The sequence below is a fragment of the Chaetodon auriga genome, chromosome 12 (genome assembly GCF_051107435.1).
Source record: "Chaetodon auriga isolate fChaAug3 chromosome 12, fChaAug3.hap1, whole genome shotgun sequence".
NCBI lineage: Eukaryota > Metazoa > Chordata > Actinopteri > Chaetodontiformes > Chaetodontidae > Chaetodon > Chaetodon auriga.
In genome coordinates, this window is record NC_135085.1 from 13680092 (window position 1) to 13703646 (window position 23555).

The 23555-nt window shown below is 45.1% G+C and overlaps 1 protein-coding gene across 3 annotated transcripts in view; it reads right to left on the minus strand.

Moving 5' to 3' along the window:
- Positions 1-20159, minus strand: part of fgf12a (fibroblast growth factor 12a) — a 29380-nt gene extending 9221 nt beyond the window's left edge. Inside the window, exons 1-4 of one of the 3 annotated variants that reach the window (XM_076744254.1) lie at positions 12976-14146; positions 11634-11681; positions 8432-8542; positions 4215-4318 (exon numbers count right to left, since the gene is read on the minus strand). In XM_076744254.1, the coding sequence (XP_076600369.1) occupies positions 4215-4318; positions 8432-8542; positions 11634-11681; positions 12976-13171 (459 nt within the window). In that variant the 5' untranslated portion in view covers positions 13172-14146. Of the gene's footprint in view, positions 1-4214; positions 4319-8431; positions 8543-11633; positions 11682-12975; positions 14147-19718 lie in introns of those variants that run through there. The other 2 variants (XM_076744256.1, XM_076744255.1) reach the window with 2 other exon arrangements.
- Between the last annotated feature and the right edge of the window lie 3396 nt (positions 20160-23555).

Here is a 23555-nt window from a genome sequence, read left to right on the forward strand (position 1 = left end):
AAACAGTTGGTCAAATAATCAATTAGCAGACTGACAGAAAATGAATCACCAACTGTGATAATGGATGAGTTGTTGACGTCATCTCTCACACCTACAAACACCTAACATTGGTTGTTAGCAGCATCTCAAATACAAGATTTTAGTTTCACGGCCCTTTCAAACACAATGTGCCACCTCTGCGCTCTACAACTCATTATTTCCAATAGTTTGTGCCACGACACGGCAGCTTCCCGTGGCGTGCTGTGACGAATACCGCCACGGCCAATGGAAATGAGCCAGCCAGCCAGGCACGGAGGGCAAAATGGAGGAAAAGCTAATATTGTGTGTTTGAATTCCCTGAATTGTAGAGCGCAACTGTATGTCTGTATTGAGACCTCTGGAGGAAAGGCCTGTCTTGGAAACAACAAAGCAGGCATATCAGGTGTGTTTTAAGGTAAGGTAGCTTGCAGGTATGTAAACATAGCTTATGTTTGTTATGTGCTCCCTCTCAATAGCTTTACAGATCTACTGCATTAAAGTTTCTTTTCTGAGGAAAAGAAATATAATTTTCCTGCAGAATATTTGGTAACAATGACGTAGTCCCGCAGGAAGTTTTGCTCTGTCATGACTTGCCCAGACACTTGGTCAGATGAGCTCAAATCATTTTGGAAATGGGCATTTATGACCATTTTCGAACACTTTATAGACTAAACAATTAAGCAATAAAATTGAAAAATGTTCTACAGATTAGCTGCAGCCTTAATGCCCCACACAGCACCAAGGTTTCCCTCAAGTTTCTGATTCAACACAACAACCCCTCATAAGCATTTTTGTTGTAGAGACAGAAAAAGATCAAGACGCGCGAGGCGAGGGGAGGGCAGAGCCACTACTCACAAAAAAGCCCTTGTGTCATTTGTCACCAGAACAAAATCTGAAGCACTCCCTGACTTTCCGCACAACTCTCTCTCAGCTGCCCCTCAGGGCCTTCAGAGAAGGTTTTACTGCGCATTTTTTTTCTCTGTGACATAAAAAAGAAGCAGTAAAATTAGTAGCTGACAGAAGGAAAGAGTACGAACAGTTCAGAGGCCGCTGCGTGTGTGTGCGCGTGCGTGTGCATGGATAGATAGATAGATAGATAGATAGATAGATAGATAGATAGATAGATAGATAGATAGATAGATAGATAGATAGATAGATAGCAGGGGCAGGCAGAGAGAGACAGAGAGAGAGAGAGAACAGTGGTTACTGCTGTGCAGTAAACTAGGTCATATTGAGAAGTGTTATAAATAATGGAAGGGAGCTCTTCATTGTAGATGCTCAGCCCCCACGCACTTCATTGCTAAACACTCCACACAAGCATTATCACCCTGCTCACCCATGGCTACAGCAGCTCCACTCAACTGATCAACAGTAATAGTAAACTGACCACTAAAAAACGGCTACCTGACACCTGGATGGAAAAGCGAGCGAGCGGCTCCTCAAAGCCACGCTGCAACTCTCCCAATCGTCTCACACACACACGGACGGGAGATAAAGCTTGTCGCATTCGCTCACTAACAAGACAAGCGCAAAGACGCAGGAAGGAAAGAGAAAACGAGGGAGAGTTAGAGACGTAGGAGGATATCCCTCAGTAATTATCTCCCAGGAGGGGGGAGAGAGAGAGAGAGATAGAGAGAGCTGCGCATCTCTGCTCTCAGATGTTAGGAAGACTAAACAAGACAACAAAACAAGCAGTGAGGAACTTTATGGTTTGGAGAGGCAAAAGATAGCGATGGAGACCTTGAAGAGGAGAGAGAGGAGCGCGAGAGCAAATAATAGAGGGAGGTGGGGGAAAAAGATAAAGACCCGGACAAATAATAATAAAAGCAAATGTGAGTAAGTATGAGGAATGAAAGTGAAGGACTTATTTTATAGCTGTGATTGTGCCACGAGGGCTCTCATAAACGTGTGAGTAAAGAATAGAAATGTTCCCCCTTACGGTCCTCTTGAAACACTTAAGAAGCTCTCCCTCTGTCCATCACATACATCATCTGCATTGGTAAATTCGACGGGTAAATAATGGAAATTAGAGAGAGAAACGGAAGCTAGTCGCGCTTTCATCCAATGCTTTGCGTGTTCATTTAGCCTCTTCATGAGCGCTCTGTGCCTCTTACAGTATACGCCTCCCTGTGATCCAGCCTACCACCCGCATTCTGCTTACCGACGCACGCTAATTTCCCATGCTTCACATCTGAGAGGCCGGACCTCCTCCATATGGCCAGAGACCGCATTCACTTTGCGGCTTTAATTAAAATGGCCTTTCAAACGTTACTGCGAAAATGCCTTGCCCTCTGACAAACACCGTCTCCCTGTGACAGAAAGGTCAAAAAAAATGTGTTCCTCGGTCCATTAAAGCGACGGTTAAAATGAAACACGCAGAGTCGTGTTTGTCAGGGCTGAAAGCTTGACAGCGACGTCCTGAATCACAGCAATAATCATGTACTCTGACACAAATGATTTCATCAAGGATGTGTGTGTGTGTGTGTGTGTGTGTGTGTGTGTGTGTGTTGGGGGGGTCATGCAGCATCCCCAACTTGCATCATTTTAATAAATTAAAAGATTGCTGTCTGGGCACGATTAAACTTTAATTAGACGTAGATCGGTGGGTGGAGGGTTATTATAAGGCTCATAGTAGGGCTGCGGATTGGGCTCCTGTTTATGAGCCTTTAGTTGTGAATGAATCCGTCTACCTGGGTGAGTCATAACAGCCTGCGCATCTACAGTACTGTACGTCCTCTGAACTTGTGAGTGCTTATACATCTGCCGAGGAGTCGTGCTCAAGTTGTACTGAACGAGAATGTTTGTTTTTCTGAAACAATGGCAATGAATTGACTTCTTCTTTTCTTAAAATGCTGCATGTAACCCATTTATCTGGTCTATTTCATAATACTCTCCTATCTCTCCTGCAGTAAAGCGGCTCCTTTATCAATAAATGTAAGTTGCAGTATGACAGGCCCTACTTTCACTGTGTCCTTCAAGGATTTTATAGGTATTTTGAGAAAGAAAGAGTTTGATGGGCAGTTTGTGAATTCCAGCTCTTGCCAATCATTCATCATCGCTGTCTGGCTGTGACACCGCTATCACAGAGTCCCTCCGCAGAGGTCTGTGGCTAACGCAGCCCCCCCATCCTCTTCAAGTTCATCTTCGAGTGGATTAGAAACCATGAGACTGGAGGTTATATAACCATGCCAACTAGGGATATCTTCCTGTCTCTGTATCTCTGCCTATGCCCCCACCCCATTTCTCTCATGTTCTGTCTCTCTCACTCTCTCACACACACACACAGACACACACACTCTCCCACTGCAACTCATTTCCACAAACGTGCTCCAGAAGCATGTCTTCATCCTCGATGCAACAGCTACGACTTAATGTTTTCTCCAACTGACATCTGTGACTGTGTCCACCCCCGCCTGTGCATCTGCCACCCACACCAGCATATATGCCTCTCATATCTTACACTGCAAATAAAACATCCGTCTTCACAATATTTACTCCCCCACTGAGTGTTGGGTTGATTTTTTTTAAGTATCTCTGCTAATGTGGTGAGATAATTCCACTTCTTTCAAGGCAAGTGCAGGACTTTTATCATCATGCGGTGCATTTGGCCAACGGGAAAAATTACATTTTGTGTGAGTTCCTGAAAAAAATAAAAGATTTATATCAGAAACAAATGAAGCAGCTCAGATTGCATTCATGTAAAAAAAGGATGTTTTCACAGCGGAGTATCCTTTCATGACAGCAAGAATCGTGAATAGAAATCAGGATGAAAGTTGAATAAAGCAACATTATCCACATCAAAAGACAAGGAAATTCAGTGGAATTTCTGTTTATAGCCGCTACATAACGAGCCTCCATTAGCAGCCCGTAAAAAGAAGAAAAAGCAGTTTTAAAAAGGGCTGAGCACTGAACTTGATGTCAAATTAAATGTAAAACATGCACGGTGCTGTTTCAACAACAAAGGGGGGGAATAAGTGCTGCACAGCAACACAAAGGCACATCTGAAGAGCTCTGGTATATAGCAGAGATGAAAGGGTTTGGAAGGGCTGAGTCTCTGCTGCAGTGGGATATTAAAAGAGACGACAAACTGAACAAAACACAACACGTGTAAATGAACAAATACGCATGCTGGTAACACGCACACACGTCCAAAAGCTACAGTAACAGTGCGACCAGGGCAGGGGTTTGTATCTTACCGAGCTGTAGAGCATGCCCTCGCCATTCATGGCAATGTAGAAGCCACTCTTCACTCCCTGGATGGCCACCACTCTCAAACCCACAGGAATAAGATTAAACAGGGCTGCAGAGCAGACAGAGTGAGGGAGAGGGAGGGAGAGAGGGCCAGACAGACAGATACAAAGAGGCAGAGACAAAAGAGAGACATCAGACACAAAGGACGGAATAGGACAATTGAGTTTTCACTTAACTCCTGTAGACGCGACAGCCTCTGATCTTTGCTGTTTTGGCTATCTGTCAGCAGTAAAGTGAACAGCGCAGGACATGGACAACGGGAACACCGACAGTGACAGCGAGGCATTAACGTTGAAGCAGATATCGAAAACTTTGTGGTGACAGGTAGCTGAAACGATACGATAAAAAGGGCAGAGCATCCAGCAAGCGTCATCGGTTTGTGTAAGGAGAAACAAACAAATGAGCTTGTGTGACGTACTTTTAAGAAAATCAGGAATTAGTATGTCAGAAACTACGAAACATGTTGTTCGGCTAATCATCCAAGAGGTTTTGTAATTTCTGGAAAGGACAAGGCTAATTTTATTCCACTTGGTGCTTCTACAAATGAATCACTGTTATCTCTCTGGGTAAGTTCTATTGAGTCGGAGGACTGAACTGTGACTTTCACCGGCTTTGGTTGGGTGAGGGTGTGAGGACACGCTTTACGGACGGCAGGCTCCGTGTATTGTTGGGGTGATTGTTCTGCAAGTGGCGATGGGGACTATCAGATAAAGCTGGCAGGGATGAGAGGAGACGTGCCAACACGGGTCTGTCCTCCGAGCAGATTCAATTTCACTCAATAAATATCGATGTGCTGCTTTCGCCTGCCAATGGTTTAACTCTGCCCTCGGGCCACTGGTACGGTGATATACACTGGCCACTCTTGCAGTTACGCATACCCTTGAGGGCTGGATGTTTGGGGGTATGAAGGCAGAATGTGAATCCGTTAGCACCTTAAATTGTGTTTTCTTTTTCCAACACCTCTGTTTCTGACTCTCTGTCATAACTCTCTCCTCCTCCCCTCTGTCTGCTCCCTCGCTCCTCTTTCCATTTGCCTTTCACTGCCGCTGCCTTTGTCGCTCCGATGACTGGCAGTGTCTCTCCGAGGCAGCGTCCATGGCTCTGTCACGTATCACTAAAACCCAGGAGTGTTCCACCCCAGAGCACCTCCACCTATCAAAACTTATTCTAGCTTTTTGTGAGCTGCTGCTGAAGCAATAGGGCCTTCAAAAAAGCTATTTACAATAGCTCGACTTGAAAAGTGGAAGGAAAAGAGACCCAAAATATGGCGAGCTAGTGTACTACTTTGCTATAATTACGTTCTGCCGTCCCTGCACTCATTTGCCTGCCAAAATATTACGCAACTGACATGAGCTGTCATTCAGCTACCTTCTAAATGTCCGGATTTTCTATTCGCAGCTCCAACAGTTGATGGACTCCATAATTACAGCTGCACTGCCTACTGTTAGAGTACCTGATGGCTATTCTGAAGGCAATTCCTCTCCCTTAATAACCTCAATCCTATCTCTCACAGAGAAAAGAGAGTGGCTGGGCCGGTGCAGGGACAGAGCTGAGAGATTCCCGGGGATCTTCTATCGTCAAAGGGCCACACAAAATGGGTTCAAACAACCCAATAAAGCACAATCCTTGAAACGTGGAGTCTTCCAGTGGAGCAGTAATCGGCTACAAGCAAATCCTGCAGGTAGGCTGAAGGAATTGCATTTGATGTGAGGGATACTGGCGCAGCAGGAAATAAACCCTGCAGGAAAGGTTTAGAGAAACACTGAGCCAAACTTCAAATGCCAAGGGCACGTCTCCAAATCCACAGAGAAATGCAAATCCGAAGATGGGAGAGCTGGTATATAGTGTACAGTGCAGGTGTGTTCTCATGCGCCGTGTTTAAAAATCTCTTTAATTCAGTTTTGGTGACAGTGCTTCTCCGTGCCAGAGTTGGTGAAGTCCTTGACACTCGTAACTTGGTCTGCAACTACTAAAAAAAAAAATGCCTTGCTTCATCCCATCCATCAACCGGAGGCATCAGAGGCCGATGGACCGTGAACGCCTCATACCGCAGGTGTCTCTTAACCAGCAACATCTTGAGCTCTCGAGCCTCGTTGTGCGCAGGTAATTACCGCGGGCGATCAACTGATGACAATCAAATTAATAACTGCTCAGATTTGAACATGGGTGCTAATTAAGTGAATGTGTTTCACAGCGCTTGCAGTTAGTTAAGCGTAGGTCTGCCAGTCAGCCGCGCTTACGTACCGCTTTAAAGCTGAATGTTTTGGGGTGAAACAGCTTCCTATGCAAAATCTGATGATTTTATTACAGCAGAACACCATTTACTATTTTACGCATTTCTCCCGCTGCTCAGTTGTGTCCTTGTCTCAGCTCTTGTTGTCATTCAGTGAAGAAATGCAGGAAACAATAAAAGATGGGATTGAAATGCACTCTGGGCTCAGGTCACTCCTAGTATGCAGGCGGCATCCTGCTCCTCAATCCCACGGGCTCCCACTGAACCTCCCTCTGAAAATAAATTGCTGTATCCCATCTGCCGCTGCTGAGGATGCTGCAGGTCAGAGGGTGGTGTGGTTCAAGGGTGGGGGTAATCTATTATTCTAATAATCCAGCCGGGCAATCAATAGTTCAGTGCAAGACCTGAATACCAAATCCACTATGTCCATTTCTATCTCTCTTAATCACTCTCTGTTTGTCTTTCACTTTTTTCTTTCTCCATCCTTCTGCTGCAAAACACTGCAAATTCCTCTGGCTGCACCTCCTGCTCCCCTCTGCTCTCTTTCTGCATCTTCCCTCGGACCGTCTCTGAGCTCGAGGCATCTCATATAGAGAATTATTCATTGGGTACAAACGGAGAAGGTGGTATTTTTAGTTTCCTGTGGCTGAATTATTCACTGCATTCCTCCATCCCTGGGCCAGCAGGACTGCTTAACAAGAGGATTACCTAGAGGTGGGGAAACCCTCACATACAACAAAAACCTCATCAACCCCAAACCCTCAGAACACAATAGAGGCTCCAAAAAACAGCAACGTGTCAAAGGTGCACAGACGAGATGCACTTTTTACTCTTTTCCTCCTGTGCAATAATCCTTTTCTGAAGACCTTTCATGTATGTCATAAGCGGCTCTCGCTGAATACATCTCCTCATAAAATATAAAACGACCAGTGACAGGGAGAAACCGTTCTTTTCACCGCGTGACTGCTATGGTACAGCAGCTTTGGCTCAAGCTTCATTCAAGATTGGCAGGATGTTTTAGAGAAGAAAGGTCATGATTGGTTTCCTGTCTGGCGTCAGTCCAGACGGGGAGTGTCGTCATTATCACTTTGGCGACCATTCTCCGCTGACATATATCTCTTCCTTGATCCTTCACTTTCATGGGAAACTGCTACAAAAGCCTATATGTTTTAATAAAGAAGACTCTCTGCAGACTCTACAGATCGTGCCCTTTTCTGTTCCTGTGAGAGCGGAAGGGGTGTGACAGCTTTAGGGGAGTATACCCTGGAGACTATTTATCCACCGGTTGTCCACTATGGAAAGTCGATCCGTGGTGAAATATTGCAAACTACTGGCTCAAGGAGGGAATGTCATGACAAGGAGTGAAGCTGCGGGGCTACACTTGTTTCAAGGCGATGGGTTTTTCCAGGAGGGAATTTCTGCTGTCACACACACACACACCCTCGAATCAATCAAAACAATGTTACGCTTGCACTCAGTAGAAATGGTTTACTTAGAGAGATGTTGGAATTAATTTCACTTAGGGATAGAATTTTTAATACAAGATGCTCCATTAATGTTGCATTTACTTACCATGAAAGGTATACTTTTGAGAGGGCTGGCCAGGAATTCATAAATCATCAGAGAGCGTTTTGACACATTTATGTCTACGGTTATATCTCATGCATACTATTGCATAACCACATGCAGAAAAGAGGCCATTCTGCCTTGTGGAATTTGGTGAATAGTTCTCTTTTTGTCGTGATAATCCAATTCAACGAGGGCATCTTAAACTAATTTTGGAGCGCTTTAGGCTGGCATCAGTTATATAAGAATTAAAAACGATTTAGCACAGCATATAAAATGTGGTAATATATTATATAACCAAGTGACTCATTGCCATTAAATGATTTATGGTGGAAGCTGTAGCTTCCATAGTGCTCCACTCACTGTTGTCGCTGTTCTCGTCCTTGCTGCCGTCGATGGTTCCATCCGGCTGCATCTGCAGGTAGAAGCCCTGCTGGCTGAACAGTCGCGTCACGATGCCTTTCAGCTGCGGCTCTGAAACGCGCACACACATGCACACACGCACACACACACATACGACACACAAACCGCCGGCCAGACCACAGCCCCCATCCCCACCAAGAAAATGTCAGAGCAACGTTCTCACAAATGTGACAAGCACACACAAAAGAGCTGACGCCTCTACCTTCAGCTACTAGTTTGCATACTCACAGCTCGTCTTATCAAGCATTTTAAATGTTTTACAAACACATGTTTCACAAACATAAAATGTACAATGTTTAATTCATTCAGTTGGCTGTGGAAGATGGAGCGTACCAGCAGAATAATTACAGACTTTTCATCCTTTAGATTGCTGGTGTGTTTGCCTGCCAGATCATTTCAAGGCTTGAAAAAAAAACGTTTCTGACATGCAGAATTTAAATACGAAATTTTATCATGAGATCAGTCTCGAAATATATGGTTTGAATACTCAATTACAATTATTAGCATTTTAAAAAATAACACTGACATCGTCTTCTTGTGGCACAATCCAGCCTCCACAGTTGACTGCTAACATAGAAATTAAATAAAATAAACTTACAGCACTAATGACTTCAGTCCAGCTGTTGAATATCAATAAGACTATGATGGACAGATTGTAATGAGTCATCTGTTGTACAACATTATCCCACAATAGGGTAAGCAGCTGTTTGACTGGAAGGCCTTTACAATGAAAACAGCATGACGGAAAATCAGTGAGATTGTTGTTACTTTCGCATAATGTCTGACTCTACTTAGCACAGAAAAATGGCTGGCTCTGCATCATCTGGAAACCCCTTTAAAATCACTTTGTAATATACACTGACATGCCAATGGTTTCTTTATTTGGTATGAAGCAACAGTGCATTTTTGGGCTGATATCACTTTTATTCAATGAAATTCTCTCTTCACAGGCAACAGGTTCACCTCAGAGGATTCCAGTGCTTTTTCTTGACCTAAGAGGAAACTGACCTAAAGTTTCCAGGGTTTTTTTTTTTTGTTTTTTTCACGGCAATAACCCTGAACCGACCTCCAACTCTGAGGCTGCGACATCTGGCACCGGGCCAGAGTGCTGCTCGAAGCGCTCAACACTTCAGGGGAGCAGGTGGAAAGGAGGATTAGCTCGGGGCAAAGAGAGCCTCGGGCAACGCCGGGGGGAAAAATAGCTGTGTAAAAAACTGTGTTTATCTGAGGGTGAACGTAAGTGCAGTCTCCACGGTCTGTCTAATGTCCGGCAGGTCCTTTGATTTTGTGTAAAAGCGGTAGCCAGAGTCAGATGACACCATTAGCATAAACAAGACTTGGATTGTGGCTTTTGACAAGGAAACACTGGAGAGGTAAAGCTTTGAGATTTATGGCTCATTTTGAGTGCAGGTAAAAGGAGATAGAGAGTATGTATACGTAACTAATACAGTCATATTTTTCTTAAGGTTTACTGTGAGTGATGAAACACTACTGCACAGCAATGTTTTGTTTTTGCAATGGCAGAGATTTTGAGACAAGCTCCACTGAAATCAGACAGCGACTCAGATGCTGGATGTTACTAATCCTTTGTTTATCCTCTCCCTCTTCATTCTCACAAAAGAAACAAATTATGCGTTTTGTCACAACTGAATTGATGCTCACTTTCATTTTACGTGCCTAAATAAACATTTCGGAAACTGAAAATGCTTGCTTGGCAGGGCTCGCAAACCTGACGTATGTGACTGGAGTGAAGGCAAATGAGTGAGCCCGACTGTCCTCCAAGGTCATAACAAGACTCGGAGGTCATGCAGTTCAGTGCGGTCCACTTCGACATGTAAAACCCCGAATGTTTTGACAGAGAGAAAGATTTTTAAACTTGGTATCAGGAGAGAGAGAGAGAGAGAGAAAAAAGATCCAAGTTCTAGATCTGTTTTCAACAGAAACAGCAGACGTTTAGTCTTTACATGAAAACTGATCACTGCAATAATTACCAGTGCATACGCTCTATTTATATCTTACAGAACACAAGTGTGTGGAGGAGAGAGACCATAGGAAGACTAAACTGAGCAGTGACCCCCCAGCTAGAGTGGGTTCACCTCAACTGTACATCATCCTGACCAGCAGTTCCCAACTCACCTACCCCTGGGGCGGGGCCATCAATTCCTGGGACAGGCCCTTCATCATCCATCACAGGCACGGTGAGGAGACTGAGTGTGTGTGTGCGCGTGTGTGTGTGCAGACTTATGTGTGTTTGACAGCACATGGCAGTGAACACGTCAGTCAATCACATGTGATAACTACACTTCCATAAATTAAGGCGTCAACGTGGGCCCGAGCACTCGCTGACGGCTCATCAGTCCCCATCATTTAGCAGAGAGTGTGTGATGTGTGTGTTCATACGTGCGGAGGCTAAACTCCAGAGAGTACAACATGTGTTTGTGCATCAGTGACAACATACAGCAGGTTGTCCTGTGTGCATATGGGCCATTAAAATGTCAATAAATTTACTTCATACCAATACAGAAGGACAAAAACATTTAGGTACGTCGACAAATGGCGTCATGACCATGAAATGGCGAATGACCACCTGTTCTGATATAGTGTTTGACAGGGAGAAACACATCATATCCATATACACCAAAAAGTACACTACAGTAAGAACCTCTACTACACTTACACAGAAGTACTTGACACATATTTACAGACATAGAACAAGGAGCGAGGGTAAAGACTGATCCGACATTGACTGACAAAGAGAATGAGGCAGAAACAAAATGAGAGGAGGCAGAGCCAAAGACAAGGAGAGGAAAGAGACAGAGGAGCGACAAACGACTGGCTATAGGAGAGCTTGAGCTACGAGAAAAAGAAAAAAAACAGATACGAAATTAAGCTGAAAAAATCCAAGAAAGCCACACAGAAGGAGGAATGAAAGAAAAAAGAAGAAATCAGCAAAGGGAGAGGGTCGTCGGCTGTCAGACAGGTGTTGAAGCCCCCCGCCCCTCCCTGCCTCCCTCCCTCCCTCTCTCTCCCTCCCCGTCCACACCCCCCACCCACCCTGGCCGAGGGGGAGTCGACATGGGCGCGAGATGGGGTGGAGACGAGAAGAAACACAGCACACACGGATGGAGGCTGAGCTACTGACCTAGCCTGCAGCCCTTATGGGACACCTGTGGAGGTTTCGAGGGTGCATCTTACGAAGGGGGGGGGGGGATAGAAGGAAAAACAACAGTCTTTTAAACAGGCAGAATTCATAAATTCTCCAGTGTATCGGCTGTTTATATGCAAATATATGGCATGAAATATAAGGATGATGAATTAGAGGAAATACAGCAGCTGTCTGTCTGTCTGTCTGTCTGTCTGTCTGGTCATGTATGTGTCATCTGAGAGGAGTTACCTACCTGGAGGCCTGACTGGCTGGTTGTCTGCTCATGTTTCTATTCAGGCATTTTATGGCGGTTTGGGCGCTGAGTTTGTTTGTCTGATGAGGCTGCGCTACGACAGGGCTTTGATTCAGTCTGTCTGGCTGTCTGTCTCCATTGTCCTCCCCTTTCTGCCTTAAAAATTGATGTCTGTCCTCCTGCCTCATCCCTCATCAGTCTGTCTGCAGGACCTGACTGTCGTCCATCACACGGGTCTTGATTCAGAGAGGGGCGACTTGCACTGCTGGCTTCTTATCTGTGCACCATGGACAGACCCAGGAGGATTGAAAGGGGATGGCTGTACCATGGAGTAGGCACGGAGCCTATGTCCATGAATACAGCGAGAGTAGCCCTTAATCACCAAGCTATACCTCCCTTCACTGCAGTAAAGCTCCCTCTCTGCAATAAACATTTACCATTAAAACATTTAATCTGAAAAGAGCCTTGGTGCACTGCAGTGCAACTTATCTCCCCTCTGTACCCCAATCTGCAGTAATATTGAATTAGGCAATTTGAAGCAGCCTTTTTAAGTGCATTCAAGTTGTGTGTGAGTGTATGTGTGTTCGGAGGGGAGAGGAGGGGAAGGGGGGGGGGGGGGGGGGAGGGGGTGCAAAAATTAAGCATGCAAAATCGAAGGCTTAAATATTCTGTATAGCTGCTGGACTCGAGCTTTGACTGGCACACAGTAGCATCAGATTTGTTCCAGGGTTATTGATTATTCCGATGAGAGCAGGATCACAATAAATAAAGGGGGAACGTCACAGCTTACAGATCATTTCCTATACATTCAGGCTGCTCTTCGGTATGTGGGGGAGGGCTGTGTCGTGCGGTGGATCGACAGACAACAAGGAGGTCTAATGGAACAGGTGGATTTTTTTTCGCACCGCGGAGAAAATCTACCTTCTCCTCCGGTTCAGATTGGAGCCGCTGACTGCAGTATAATGCCACTGCTGCTCCAAAGAGGGGCGGGGTGGGGGTGGGGGGGATTGGGGGGGACCGCTTCCATACGCACACATAACACACATCAGTTCAAAAAGCAAAAAAAAGAAAATCTACAGCACTGACCTGGTCGCCGCCGCACGGGTCTTTTCTTGCCGCTGCAGAAACGGACTTTGCTGAAGACCCCCAAGAAATGCCTCTCACATAGAGAGCGGGGGTCTTTGCTGGGGCTGGGGCGACGTTTCGAAGTAGAGACCCGGTCGCTGTTGGACTCCCTCGCCTGGCGTTTCTGCCGGATCAGGGAGCTGGCGATCGCGGCCATCTCCCCGAACCGAGTCTGAAAAGCGAGAGTCTAGTTCGGCAGAGGTCGGATCTTGGTGCAGCTTCTTGGCGCAAAAAAAAGAGAGGAAAAACCCCCAGGAGAGTTGATTGTATGTTACGGGTCCACGAGTGTTTCAGCCGAATGTCATCCTGATCAGAAAATCCTCCGAGTCCCGGGCATCATTGCGCGTCGGGCAGCCTCATCATGTGGGGACAGTGGCGTGTAATTGAGCTGCTGCGAGTTTATGGCACTCGGGGCTTCGAATCAACAGCGGCTCAAATCCACGGGCTAGGCCACAGGGGCCGACATATCAGCCGTGAATACATGCAACAGTCTCGACAAGTTGATGCAGCTGCGTGTCATGGGAGAGCTTTCAGGTATTCCAGGTGAACGGCGCCGCGTCGGACGAGCACGACTTCGTAATCCTCATCTGCACAGCAGCTCTATCCTCTGGCTTCCTGACGCCTCGTAACAAACCTAAAATCCATGCACGGGACGCTCGTGCGTGGCTGGAGAAAGGATCCTAACTTTCCCCCCCCTTAATTAGCGTATTTACTCCACGCACATCGATGAATGAGACGCTGGTCCAGGCCGGGGGAGGAGGGGGGGGCGGTGCAGGAGCCCGAGATATGTGAGCCCAGTCTCCGGTTCTGTCGATGGCACCTCTGAGTGCAGCCGGAAAAATGGAATCGGCAGCAGAGGCTATACTCTGCAAGGATGCTGCAGAGATGTAATGTACAAGGCTGCAGGGATGGATTGTCGTCTGAAAAGCAACAATTAGTTGAGGCGAACACACGCCAGAGTGCTTTTTGTTGTAGCGCACAAATGATAATGTAGCCTGAGCATTATTCCCAGCGCGTCCCGAATGGATGCTGTCGGTGTGTTACATCGCCGACAGCGAGGGTGGACGGTCGCGGTCCATGCCCCCCCACCCCCTTCTCTCTCTCTCTCTCTCTCTCTCTCTCTCTCTCTCTCTCTCTCTCTCTTCAACTCTTTTAACGCAATCATACGTGATTGAGGTTCGTATTAGGAATTCTCGGAGGGGCGTATAGGGAAAGATAGATCTCCAGGATGAAAAGATGTGATTATAAAATATATTTTATATATATATATATTTTTTTTTTTTTTAAAAAGGGGGGGGGGGGGGGGGGGGGGGATTCTGGGTGGGTGTTTATGCAGGGTGGAGTGGGGCGATGTCCTTTGGGGTCATGTGTCTCTTTAAATTACAATGGAAATCCGAAGTTGCACGCCAGTTTTCCAATTGGGGCACGTCGGTCAGCAAAGAGGCCGCAGTGTGCATAAAGAAAGATAAATTTAAATCGGGTTTGGCTGATGCCATACAGCATTCTTATCCGCATAGCTTGTACTTAAGGGACACCAGCACGCATTTTATCTTCTCAAAGCCCGTGGCCACACATGCCGTAAAGAACATATTAAATCTGGCTAAAAGGATTACCTGCAACAGGTTTCTGCACGACCAAAACACCAGTGGTACAAGGACGACCCAGACGGTGACACAACACATGGATAAATGCGATTTAGGGCTTATGGAAATGAAATGGACTACCCCATGACACACCAAAACATTACAAATGACATCCCCAACAGCAGCACAACAGTCCTTATCGCGAACCATGAAAAATACTGCAACACCAAAGCTTCGAACGCTGCCCCTCAGCAGTCTTTGCAGGAAAGAGGGGGCGCATACATGAATACATGAGCACGTATGACAGAACACATTCTAAGGATCATCTGGGGACATATGCAAGTCAACTGATTACTGCAGTTGCATGCAGCGCGATGACAAATGTTCCTGTTTTCACTGGAATGAAAGAGAATGACTTTAGAGTAAAGGTGAATCAAAGTGCTCAAATATGTCCTGCAAACGTGCGTGTACCAGCATGTGCCTCTGGATACATGTTTATTATTGCATGGGCTGGGGATCACACCTCTCTCTCTCTCTCTCTCTCTCTCCTTCACACACACACACACACACACACACACACACACACACACACACACACACTCAGTAAGATACTGCATTCCCCAGCCCCTTACCCTAACCCTAACCCTAACCTAATTCTAGCCTAACCTTTAAAACCAAGCCTTAACCCTCAAACAGTCCTTTGAAGGTCTGTCCGAAACTGAGGACCAGCCAAAATGTCCTGACTTTCCAAAAATGTCCGAACTCCCAAGGTCTGAAGCTAAAATTGGTTCTCACAAAGATAGCTGTATGAGTACAAACACACAGTTGTGTTTCCATCACTTCAAAGGACATGATATTGACTTGGAGATGGATGTGTACCCTCACCCCTAACCATAGCCACTACTCGCCTAAACCTAAACCTAACTGTAACCCAAATCTTGACCCTAAAATTCAATTATTTATGTTATGGGGACTTGTGTTTCATCCCCAAAAGGAAGGCGAGTCTCCACAGTGTGAGTGTGTAACAGATTTCTGTTCCCACAACATGAGTAAAACACATCCTCACACACACACACACACACACACACACACAGTGGGAGGAAGAACACGTGAGTCTTCAGCAGCACAGCGAAACCTCTCTTCCCTGTGATGAAACAGCATGAAACATTTAGAGGCTTTTTCTAGGACTCGGTTTGACATGCTCTCTCCAAACGGAACCCGGAGAGAGATCAAGAGAGAGGGAGAGAGACGGTTTCATTTTGACTACCACTGTCTCACCCCTCCTCCCTCCCTCCTCCCCATCACACACTTACGTAAGATTTGGATATAATGGATGAAAGTGCTGAATGTGAAGCACTGGTACCCCGGTCAGCCCTTTGTGTGTTTCTACGTGTGTGTGTCTGCTGCATGTTGTGTGTGTGGGTGTGTGTGAGAGACACACAGAAAGAGAGAAATGGAGGGCAGCTACAACCTTTTAAACAGACAGACAGAAAGAATACGGAGTGCAAAACAAAAGTTTAGAAAGTGACGGCTGGACTCTAAATCACAGCTTCAGTCTAGCTTTGTATTCTTATCGAGTTGCGAGTGAGCGATAGAAATGAACATGTCACTGAAGCATAAAGAAAGATCAATAACAATTTCAATAAAGCATTCATCTTTCTAACGGATATGCGGGAGCGTGATATACATTTCTTGGAAAAAAAAAAAAAATGAGCTGCTGGGTTGTGGGCTTTCTCAGAAATGGGAGGGCCTGTGTGGTGTGGAGCGCTCTGGAGACAGAGGACATATATCTTTGTCAGGAAAAGATAAAGTATTCCCTAATGACGATCTGCTAGGCGTCGTCCCTCTACCAGACACAATTGATGCTCACTTCATTCCAGCTGAGCGATGTCCACATACAATAAAACACAGCTGCAAGGAAATGCACTGCAGGCAGCGCCGCTTGAATTCTCCATTAAAATGATTTGACTCTGAACGTTCGCCCGTTCATTGATAGAAACAATGTCTTTATGCTGTGAGTATTCTGAATACTGTGAAGATACAGCTGTCAGCACACAGTAGGTGTATTTTCATTTCGCCAAGCAGTGCCAGTTCTTGGGTTTTATCATTTAAAGTATGAACCATGATGCACACTGAACACTGCAGCACAGGAATGACATATCTCTGGAAACTTAAATGAACCAAAGCCCCAGCGTCCCCGCCCCCCCCCCCCTCCTTCAGGTGCCACCAGGACAAGAGCTGACTGCCAGAGTCCAGAGTAATTTCTTTATACCTGCTGCCCCCTTGTGGAAAAAGAATGAACCACGGGTGTTGAGAGAGAGAGAGAGAGACTGAAGTTAGTCACTCTAACATGTCCTTGAGACACCTCACAGATTTGTTGACTCACAATAGCTCGAACTAGTTTTCATCGCGTAATGTCTGATAAACTGTCTTGCCAAGCCTCCGGTGGCAAAGAGGAGAGACGTGTGAGAAGAAGTGTGATGCTGAGGCTCACGATGCTCCTTTCCACATTTACACTGCCAGCCCAAACCACAGCCGACTGCAGTTGGTGTGATAGCTACAGACTATAACAGCAGAAGTTGTATGGATGAACAAAAACAAAGAGATTCTTCCACGAATGCGTTTTTCCACATTTACCATCATGTATACGCATTATGAATATTCCAGCAGCTTATCTTCACTGTCGTTCTTTGTGAGCAAAGAGCCACAAAACCAAACAAGCCCAGGCAGAGAGATGACAACCAACTGCTAATTAAGACTATCAAGGCAAATTAATTCAGTCATTAAAAACAAATCGTGCTTGACGAGAATGCAAATGCATTTCGCTTTGGGTGTTTGATTGCACTGAAAATGCCACACAGACATCAGGATTGGCTGACGGAGAAAAAAAAAAAAGAAAAAAAAAAGCTGTTGCCAAAGTAATTTCAATGAAACCTGATGTTCTATTGATTCCACAGTCAGATGGAAACTGACAATGATTTTGCATTGCCGTGCCATTATAAGAAGTAAGTATTACCACTTGTGAAGACGTGCTTTTATTACTGGTTGTTTCTCCATTATGCCACCCACCTGCAATCCACCCTGGCTGTACTTTAACTTCAACACAACAAAAGCCAGGTGCCAACTTGACACTACAAAGGAAAGCAGGTGCAAACATTTAAGCCTACTCAGAAACATCTTTGACCGAAAATCCCTGGGTGGCAATCCTGGCATCGTGCCTGAATCTGGAGAGCGAAACACTCTCCGCTCTTCCTGCTTTACATGATCTTGTACAGGTCAGTGTCCCCCAGAACAGTGAATAATGCACTCAAGATTATCAGCTGAGGTTTCGACCCCTTTTTTCTGAGCAGAGTTAGTCTGATGAGTGATTGCTGAGTTAATAATGCTGACAGCCAACTTCAGATATGAGTTCATATTAGCTGTTTAGCAGGGTAGTATCTGTTTGAAGTGATTTTTTAAAAAAAGCACGCTTTCATCACATTGTAGCTCTATTTTTGGACAAGCAGCAAAGACACAGTGGAACTCCTCTTGAGGAGTTCTTGCAAATGAACCACAGCGATTCAAAAACAGAGCATCAAACAGAGAAAAGATTAAACTTGTGAATGAGCTCACAAGTTGCAAAATACTAAACAAACCCCCCGAAACCCGACGCAGCTTCACCTCAAACAGCTTTAACTAGATTTGTGCATTCATGCTTTGCATCCATTTGTGTCAACACCTGTGAGCTGACTCACAAGGTTCTGATTGAGGTCACGAGGTTCATCTAACAGTGAGCAGAGATGCAGGATAAGGACCGGTGGCGCTTTATATCCGAGTCCTACAGATCCCAGTGTGCGTGCTGCTTTTGGTCCAAGTACCTCAGAGGAATCAACTGTGCTTAATGGAGTTTCTAATTGTCTGCCCTGAATTTGAGAGCCGGCTCCAGCTGAAACTGCTGGAGATCCAACGTGCTGCAAGTGACGGGAGGAGACAGGAGAAGGTGTTGCATTTGTCTCCCAGTAAAACGGCGTTTTGTCTCGCTCCGGAAATACTGAAGGATGTTTTTTTAATGACTTTGGAGATGCGGTTATGTTAGGAGTGAACAACAGCAGCAGCGCAGTGAGTTGCTCAGACATGACTGGAGGACATGGCAAGCATCTTAGGCGTACTGCCAAAGACTGTTGAGTGCTGGTTGTGTATGAGTGTGTGTGTGTGTGTGTGTGTGTGTGTGTGTGTGTGTGTGTGTGTGTCATTGAGACTTCACACCACTAGGTGCAGCATGTTCTATAGTGGACATATGGCAAAGTAAGACACTTTGAAAAGTAATGTTTGATTCTCCAGGTGAGGGGAAACTATATTCCTACACTGTCCCTGGTTTTGCCTTTAAGTAAAGCCAAAGGGGAGATTGTGGACTTGCGGAGGTCCAAAATAAAGGCCCCAAAATAAGAAGTTTCATTTCACCAACAGTGCTGACGGAGGAAAGGGGAGACTTATCACAACTGATATCCAGTTATCCACAAAGAGTAGAGAGAACAGGGATTCTGACACAAAATGTAACCGTTTAGGGGTCCTGGTGTGATCTAAATCTATTTAAACATGAAAAGTTTGAGTGCCCCCCGCCCCCCCCGCCTCGGACTGCTACTGCTATGGCGCTATCCGTGGTGCTGAACCGCGCTGCTTTGTTTGGGGGCCCTAAAGCAGCGCTGCCTCTCCAGGCCCCTGAAGTTTAATGACTTGATCCCTGCATTGTCCATTTTTTTTTTTTTTTTTTTTTTTTTGGCCCGCTTCGGATGCAGCACTGTAACGCGATCGTCTGCAAAATATTGCTCGGTCTGGGTAAAGTAAGTGGAGCCCTCTCCGGAGGAGTGCGGCTGGATGCTGACTGCCAGCAGCTCCCCGCACACAAAACTCGGGACAGATGCACACACGGAGCACAAGGATAAGCTCCCTTCATTACAGACTCGAAAGATGTTACTCACACACTCGAGCGGCCAATGAAACCACTCACCCCCCCTCTCCTCCTCCTCTCTCTATATCTCTCCCCCCTTTTTCTTTTTCTTTTTTCTCCCCCCCATCACTCAAGAGAGAAAGCATGCAAAGCAAAGGTAGCCATAAAGCTATGGTGCTATGTTTGTCTCTCACCGTTGGTGATAGTGGTCGACTTCGATCGTTGTCCACAGAAACACTGCAGCATATGCGCTCCTTTCTGAAGGAATGGCCTCAGAATCCTCATTGATTTGGGTTGATGGGAGCCTTTCTCAATCCAAACAATCGGACAACGCTATCACAACACAGCAGGGTCAGGCAGCATAGCGTAGCCAGCCAGCCAGCCTCTCTCTACAGGCTCGCAGCAGCCCTCAAAACGCCGGAAGGGCACAGTCTGCAGGACAAATTACGCTAAAACGAGGCATCTTGAGTGATTCCCCCCTCTCTTTCTCTCGCTCTCTCCCTCCCTCTCTCTCTTTCTCTAGCCCTATCTCTCTCTGTCTATCCTCTTCTCGTCCACCGACGGTCATTCGCGTTCACAGCACACTCCTCTTCCGCCACGGCAGGCAACGCAAGGACGTTACAATGTGCTCTTAATTGTACATCCCCCCCCCTCCCCAGCCCCCCCACATGCCTCCGCGTCTTTACCAGCAGCGGACGTAATAGCAGGAAAGGAGGGAGGGAGGGAGAGAGCATGCACGCCAAAGTTAAACTGCAGGCAGGGGTAAGTGGCAGGCCGGCGAGTGAGGTAATGCGGAGCTGACAGTTAAGGCGACAAGGGCTGCACGATCCGACGCTGGCTGCACAGATGTTGGGCCCCCCCAGGATCCGATACTTTTTTTTTTTTTTTTGTAATGTGTTTTTTTTTTCTTTCTTTCTTCAGATCCATTGGGAACAAGCGGTCAACGCAGAGCCTACGTCAGCTGCAGCCCAGCGCTTTAAAGACAAAGGTGTTCCACTTGACACATGCGTGGTGTAAAAGTTTATTGCTCAGTCACACTGCGCTGTCAACTCACCTCGGTGTATACTATACTAAAAGTGCATCAGGCCAGACAAGAAAAGAACAATCTATGTTATAGCGCTACAGTGCACGCGCGCTGACTTACGTAAAGTCAGTCACGTGGTGTGAGTGATAAAAGTTGATCAGGTCCTGTGGCAAAGTAGTGGCTGTCACTTGTTGACGTTAACATGCAAAGTACAAATTGTGGGTTGCAGCGATGGAGGAAGTGATCAGATCATTTACTTAAGTGAAAGTAGAAGTACCACACTGTGGAAATACTACAAGTCAAAGTACACATTAAGTGTTCTTATAGTATTTAAAGTGAAAGTATTCAGTGCAGAGACTGCCCCCTGTGAGTGTTTAGTAATAAATTATAAAATTTGGATTATTATTCCTGAGGAATCAGTGTACAGGTGTCATTTTATTGCTGTAGTTGGTCGAGGTGGAGCTAATTTGATCTATTTCATAGAACTTTATCTGCAACAAAACATTGCAATTTAACATCATAATATGTTTTGTAAGTAAAATCTTAATTTGTAACGTAACTAAAGCTGACTAATAACTGTAAAAAGTAGCCCGCACCTCTGAAATGTGGTGATGTAGAAGTAGAAAGCAGAAATGGTCAAGTAAAGTACAAGTACTTCAAAATTATACTTAGTTACATTCCACCACTCCTCACTGCAGATATTTCTCAGTAAGCAGACAAGCACTTTTCAAAATAAAAGTTCAAAAGTGCTTCATAAGTAAAACAGGAAGCAAACAATTAAGCAGGTAGGATAATAAAGTGTACAAATTAGCATTAAAGCTAATGAATGATCATTCGAAGGCTCGTGGCAATCACACGTGAAGGTCGTAAAGTCAGTTTGATCTCGCTGCATTAGCCGCTCTTACAAAACTGTTTTTAAAAAGTATGGCTCAGTACTTATATGACTGAATGTAATCAACAGTAAAACAAGATTTTTTGGAGCATCACAGAAAAACACTAACATGTTAGGGGAAAAAAAAGTAGTGCTAAGAGAAATAAGACACTTGGAATAATGCATGGAGACATAGCAAATAGACAAAAATGTCAATGTGATTCCAAACTTTCACAAATGTGTGTTATCTGCCACCTGATACCTTTTCAGTGTATTTTAAAAGATCTTCTTTTTTGTTTGTTTGTTTGTTTGCTAATCCAAAATTCAAAAATCTCACTACAAATTTTGGCTCTGAGTGTGGAGCATTGCACTGAGCTGTCATAAAAGCTATGTGTGACTGTCTACTCTAGGGGGTGCCATAACATAAAGCACTCAGGCTAAAGTGAGACGCAGAGAGACTGAGGTTTGACCATGAAGCAGACGGAGAGAGGCGAGAGAATAAGACATCACTAGTTTGTGAAGTGTTCAGATTGACTAAAGTCAAAACACAAAAATCTGGATTTGCTGTGTGCGGACACATTGTTGTCTTGGGGGCTGTGCGGTGGACAAAGACGCTCTGCACAACCTCTACTGCAGCATTAATTTAACACACTGCTGCATTTTCACAGTATTTCGCTGTGCGTCTAATATTTCACAACATTCCTCTTTCTGGTGCTCACTTAACCTTGCACCATGAAAACAACAGATTATATGGTGCCAACTACCCTGGGAACATGCCCTCACGATGTATAATGTATACGATGTGCATAAAGGGACGTTTTAGGTCAGCAAAATGCCTCAACAACAGCATCCATGCAAATAAGGAAAGGTCAGAGAGGAGTAAAGAGAGAATGGGTGGAGGGAGTGAGCTGGCAGCAGACCCAGAGTCACAGATACGGTGATGGTGCTATATATTCAGCTCCCACTATACTGTCCTACTGCAGAGCCAATCACTGCTATATGCAGAGAGAGCATGAGGAGGAAAAAATGAGGAAAAGGGGGTGACAGCACAGAGGGCATGGGGAGGAAGTGAAGTTCAATAAAAATGAACTGAAATTTGTAAGACAGATTTCCTGGCTGAAACATAACAAAAACACACGCATACTTTATAGCCTTTATGTGCAGCATGTTTAGGCTATTTAGCTGGAGTGAGATAGAAAACACATGTATACATGTAAAGAAGGGCTTTAGAAGGGCTGAAGATACAGATACTGGCTGAAGGGAAGACATAAAGGTATAGGATGATTTGTGTATTTCTGCAATCGCCAATGAATGAACTCAATGAAATTAGATGATTACCAAAGCAAATAAGCACTGATCTGTGTCATGTTATTAATCTAACATATTCTACGGTGGCAGATATGTTGTTGCACTATACTCTTTCAAAAGATTGCAGACTGTCCTCTCCAGGTACCAAATATCTGATTAATCATTGCAGCGCCAATGATAACAGTAAAACTGTCTAGAAAATTTGTTTTAAAAAATAAAGCAGCCCTATGCTTGGACAAAAATTGTTTCTTTTCAGCTCCTATCAGTAATGGATCTATCCATCTTACCAACTTGCAGCGTGTTAAATAGTAACACTACTTAAAGAAGTTTTATTGTATTACATACAGCTGCAGCATCATGTTGCATTTGCATTGTTGCTACAAACAGCATTGACTTTTGCTGTCCTACCTTTGAGTGATGTTCAGTTAATGTATTTTTAGGGAAATATATAGATTCGGTATTTTTCAACCTGAGAAATGAAGTCTGCAGGTATTTCTCTCAGGGTGAATTCATCCCCAACAACCTCTGGCAGTGAGGTAGGACAGACTGTATGCGGCCTGAGAGGCAAAACCCGAGGCAAAGAAACCTCCCTGCCCCTTGCTTTGAGCGCAAAGGAATGAGTGAAGGTGACTCAGATTAGTGCATCAACATTTTTAATCTGCTCCTCTCTTCTCTCATCTGCACTGTGGTGGCTGAGCAATAAGTGGAACATTTTTCTAAGAAGATCAACCGAAACAATGAAAGTCCAGGGAACATTTTCCCGCATTCCCAGTGGAAATTACACCTATGGGAGCACTGATTTCAATTATTCCTCCTGTCTTCAGACCC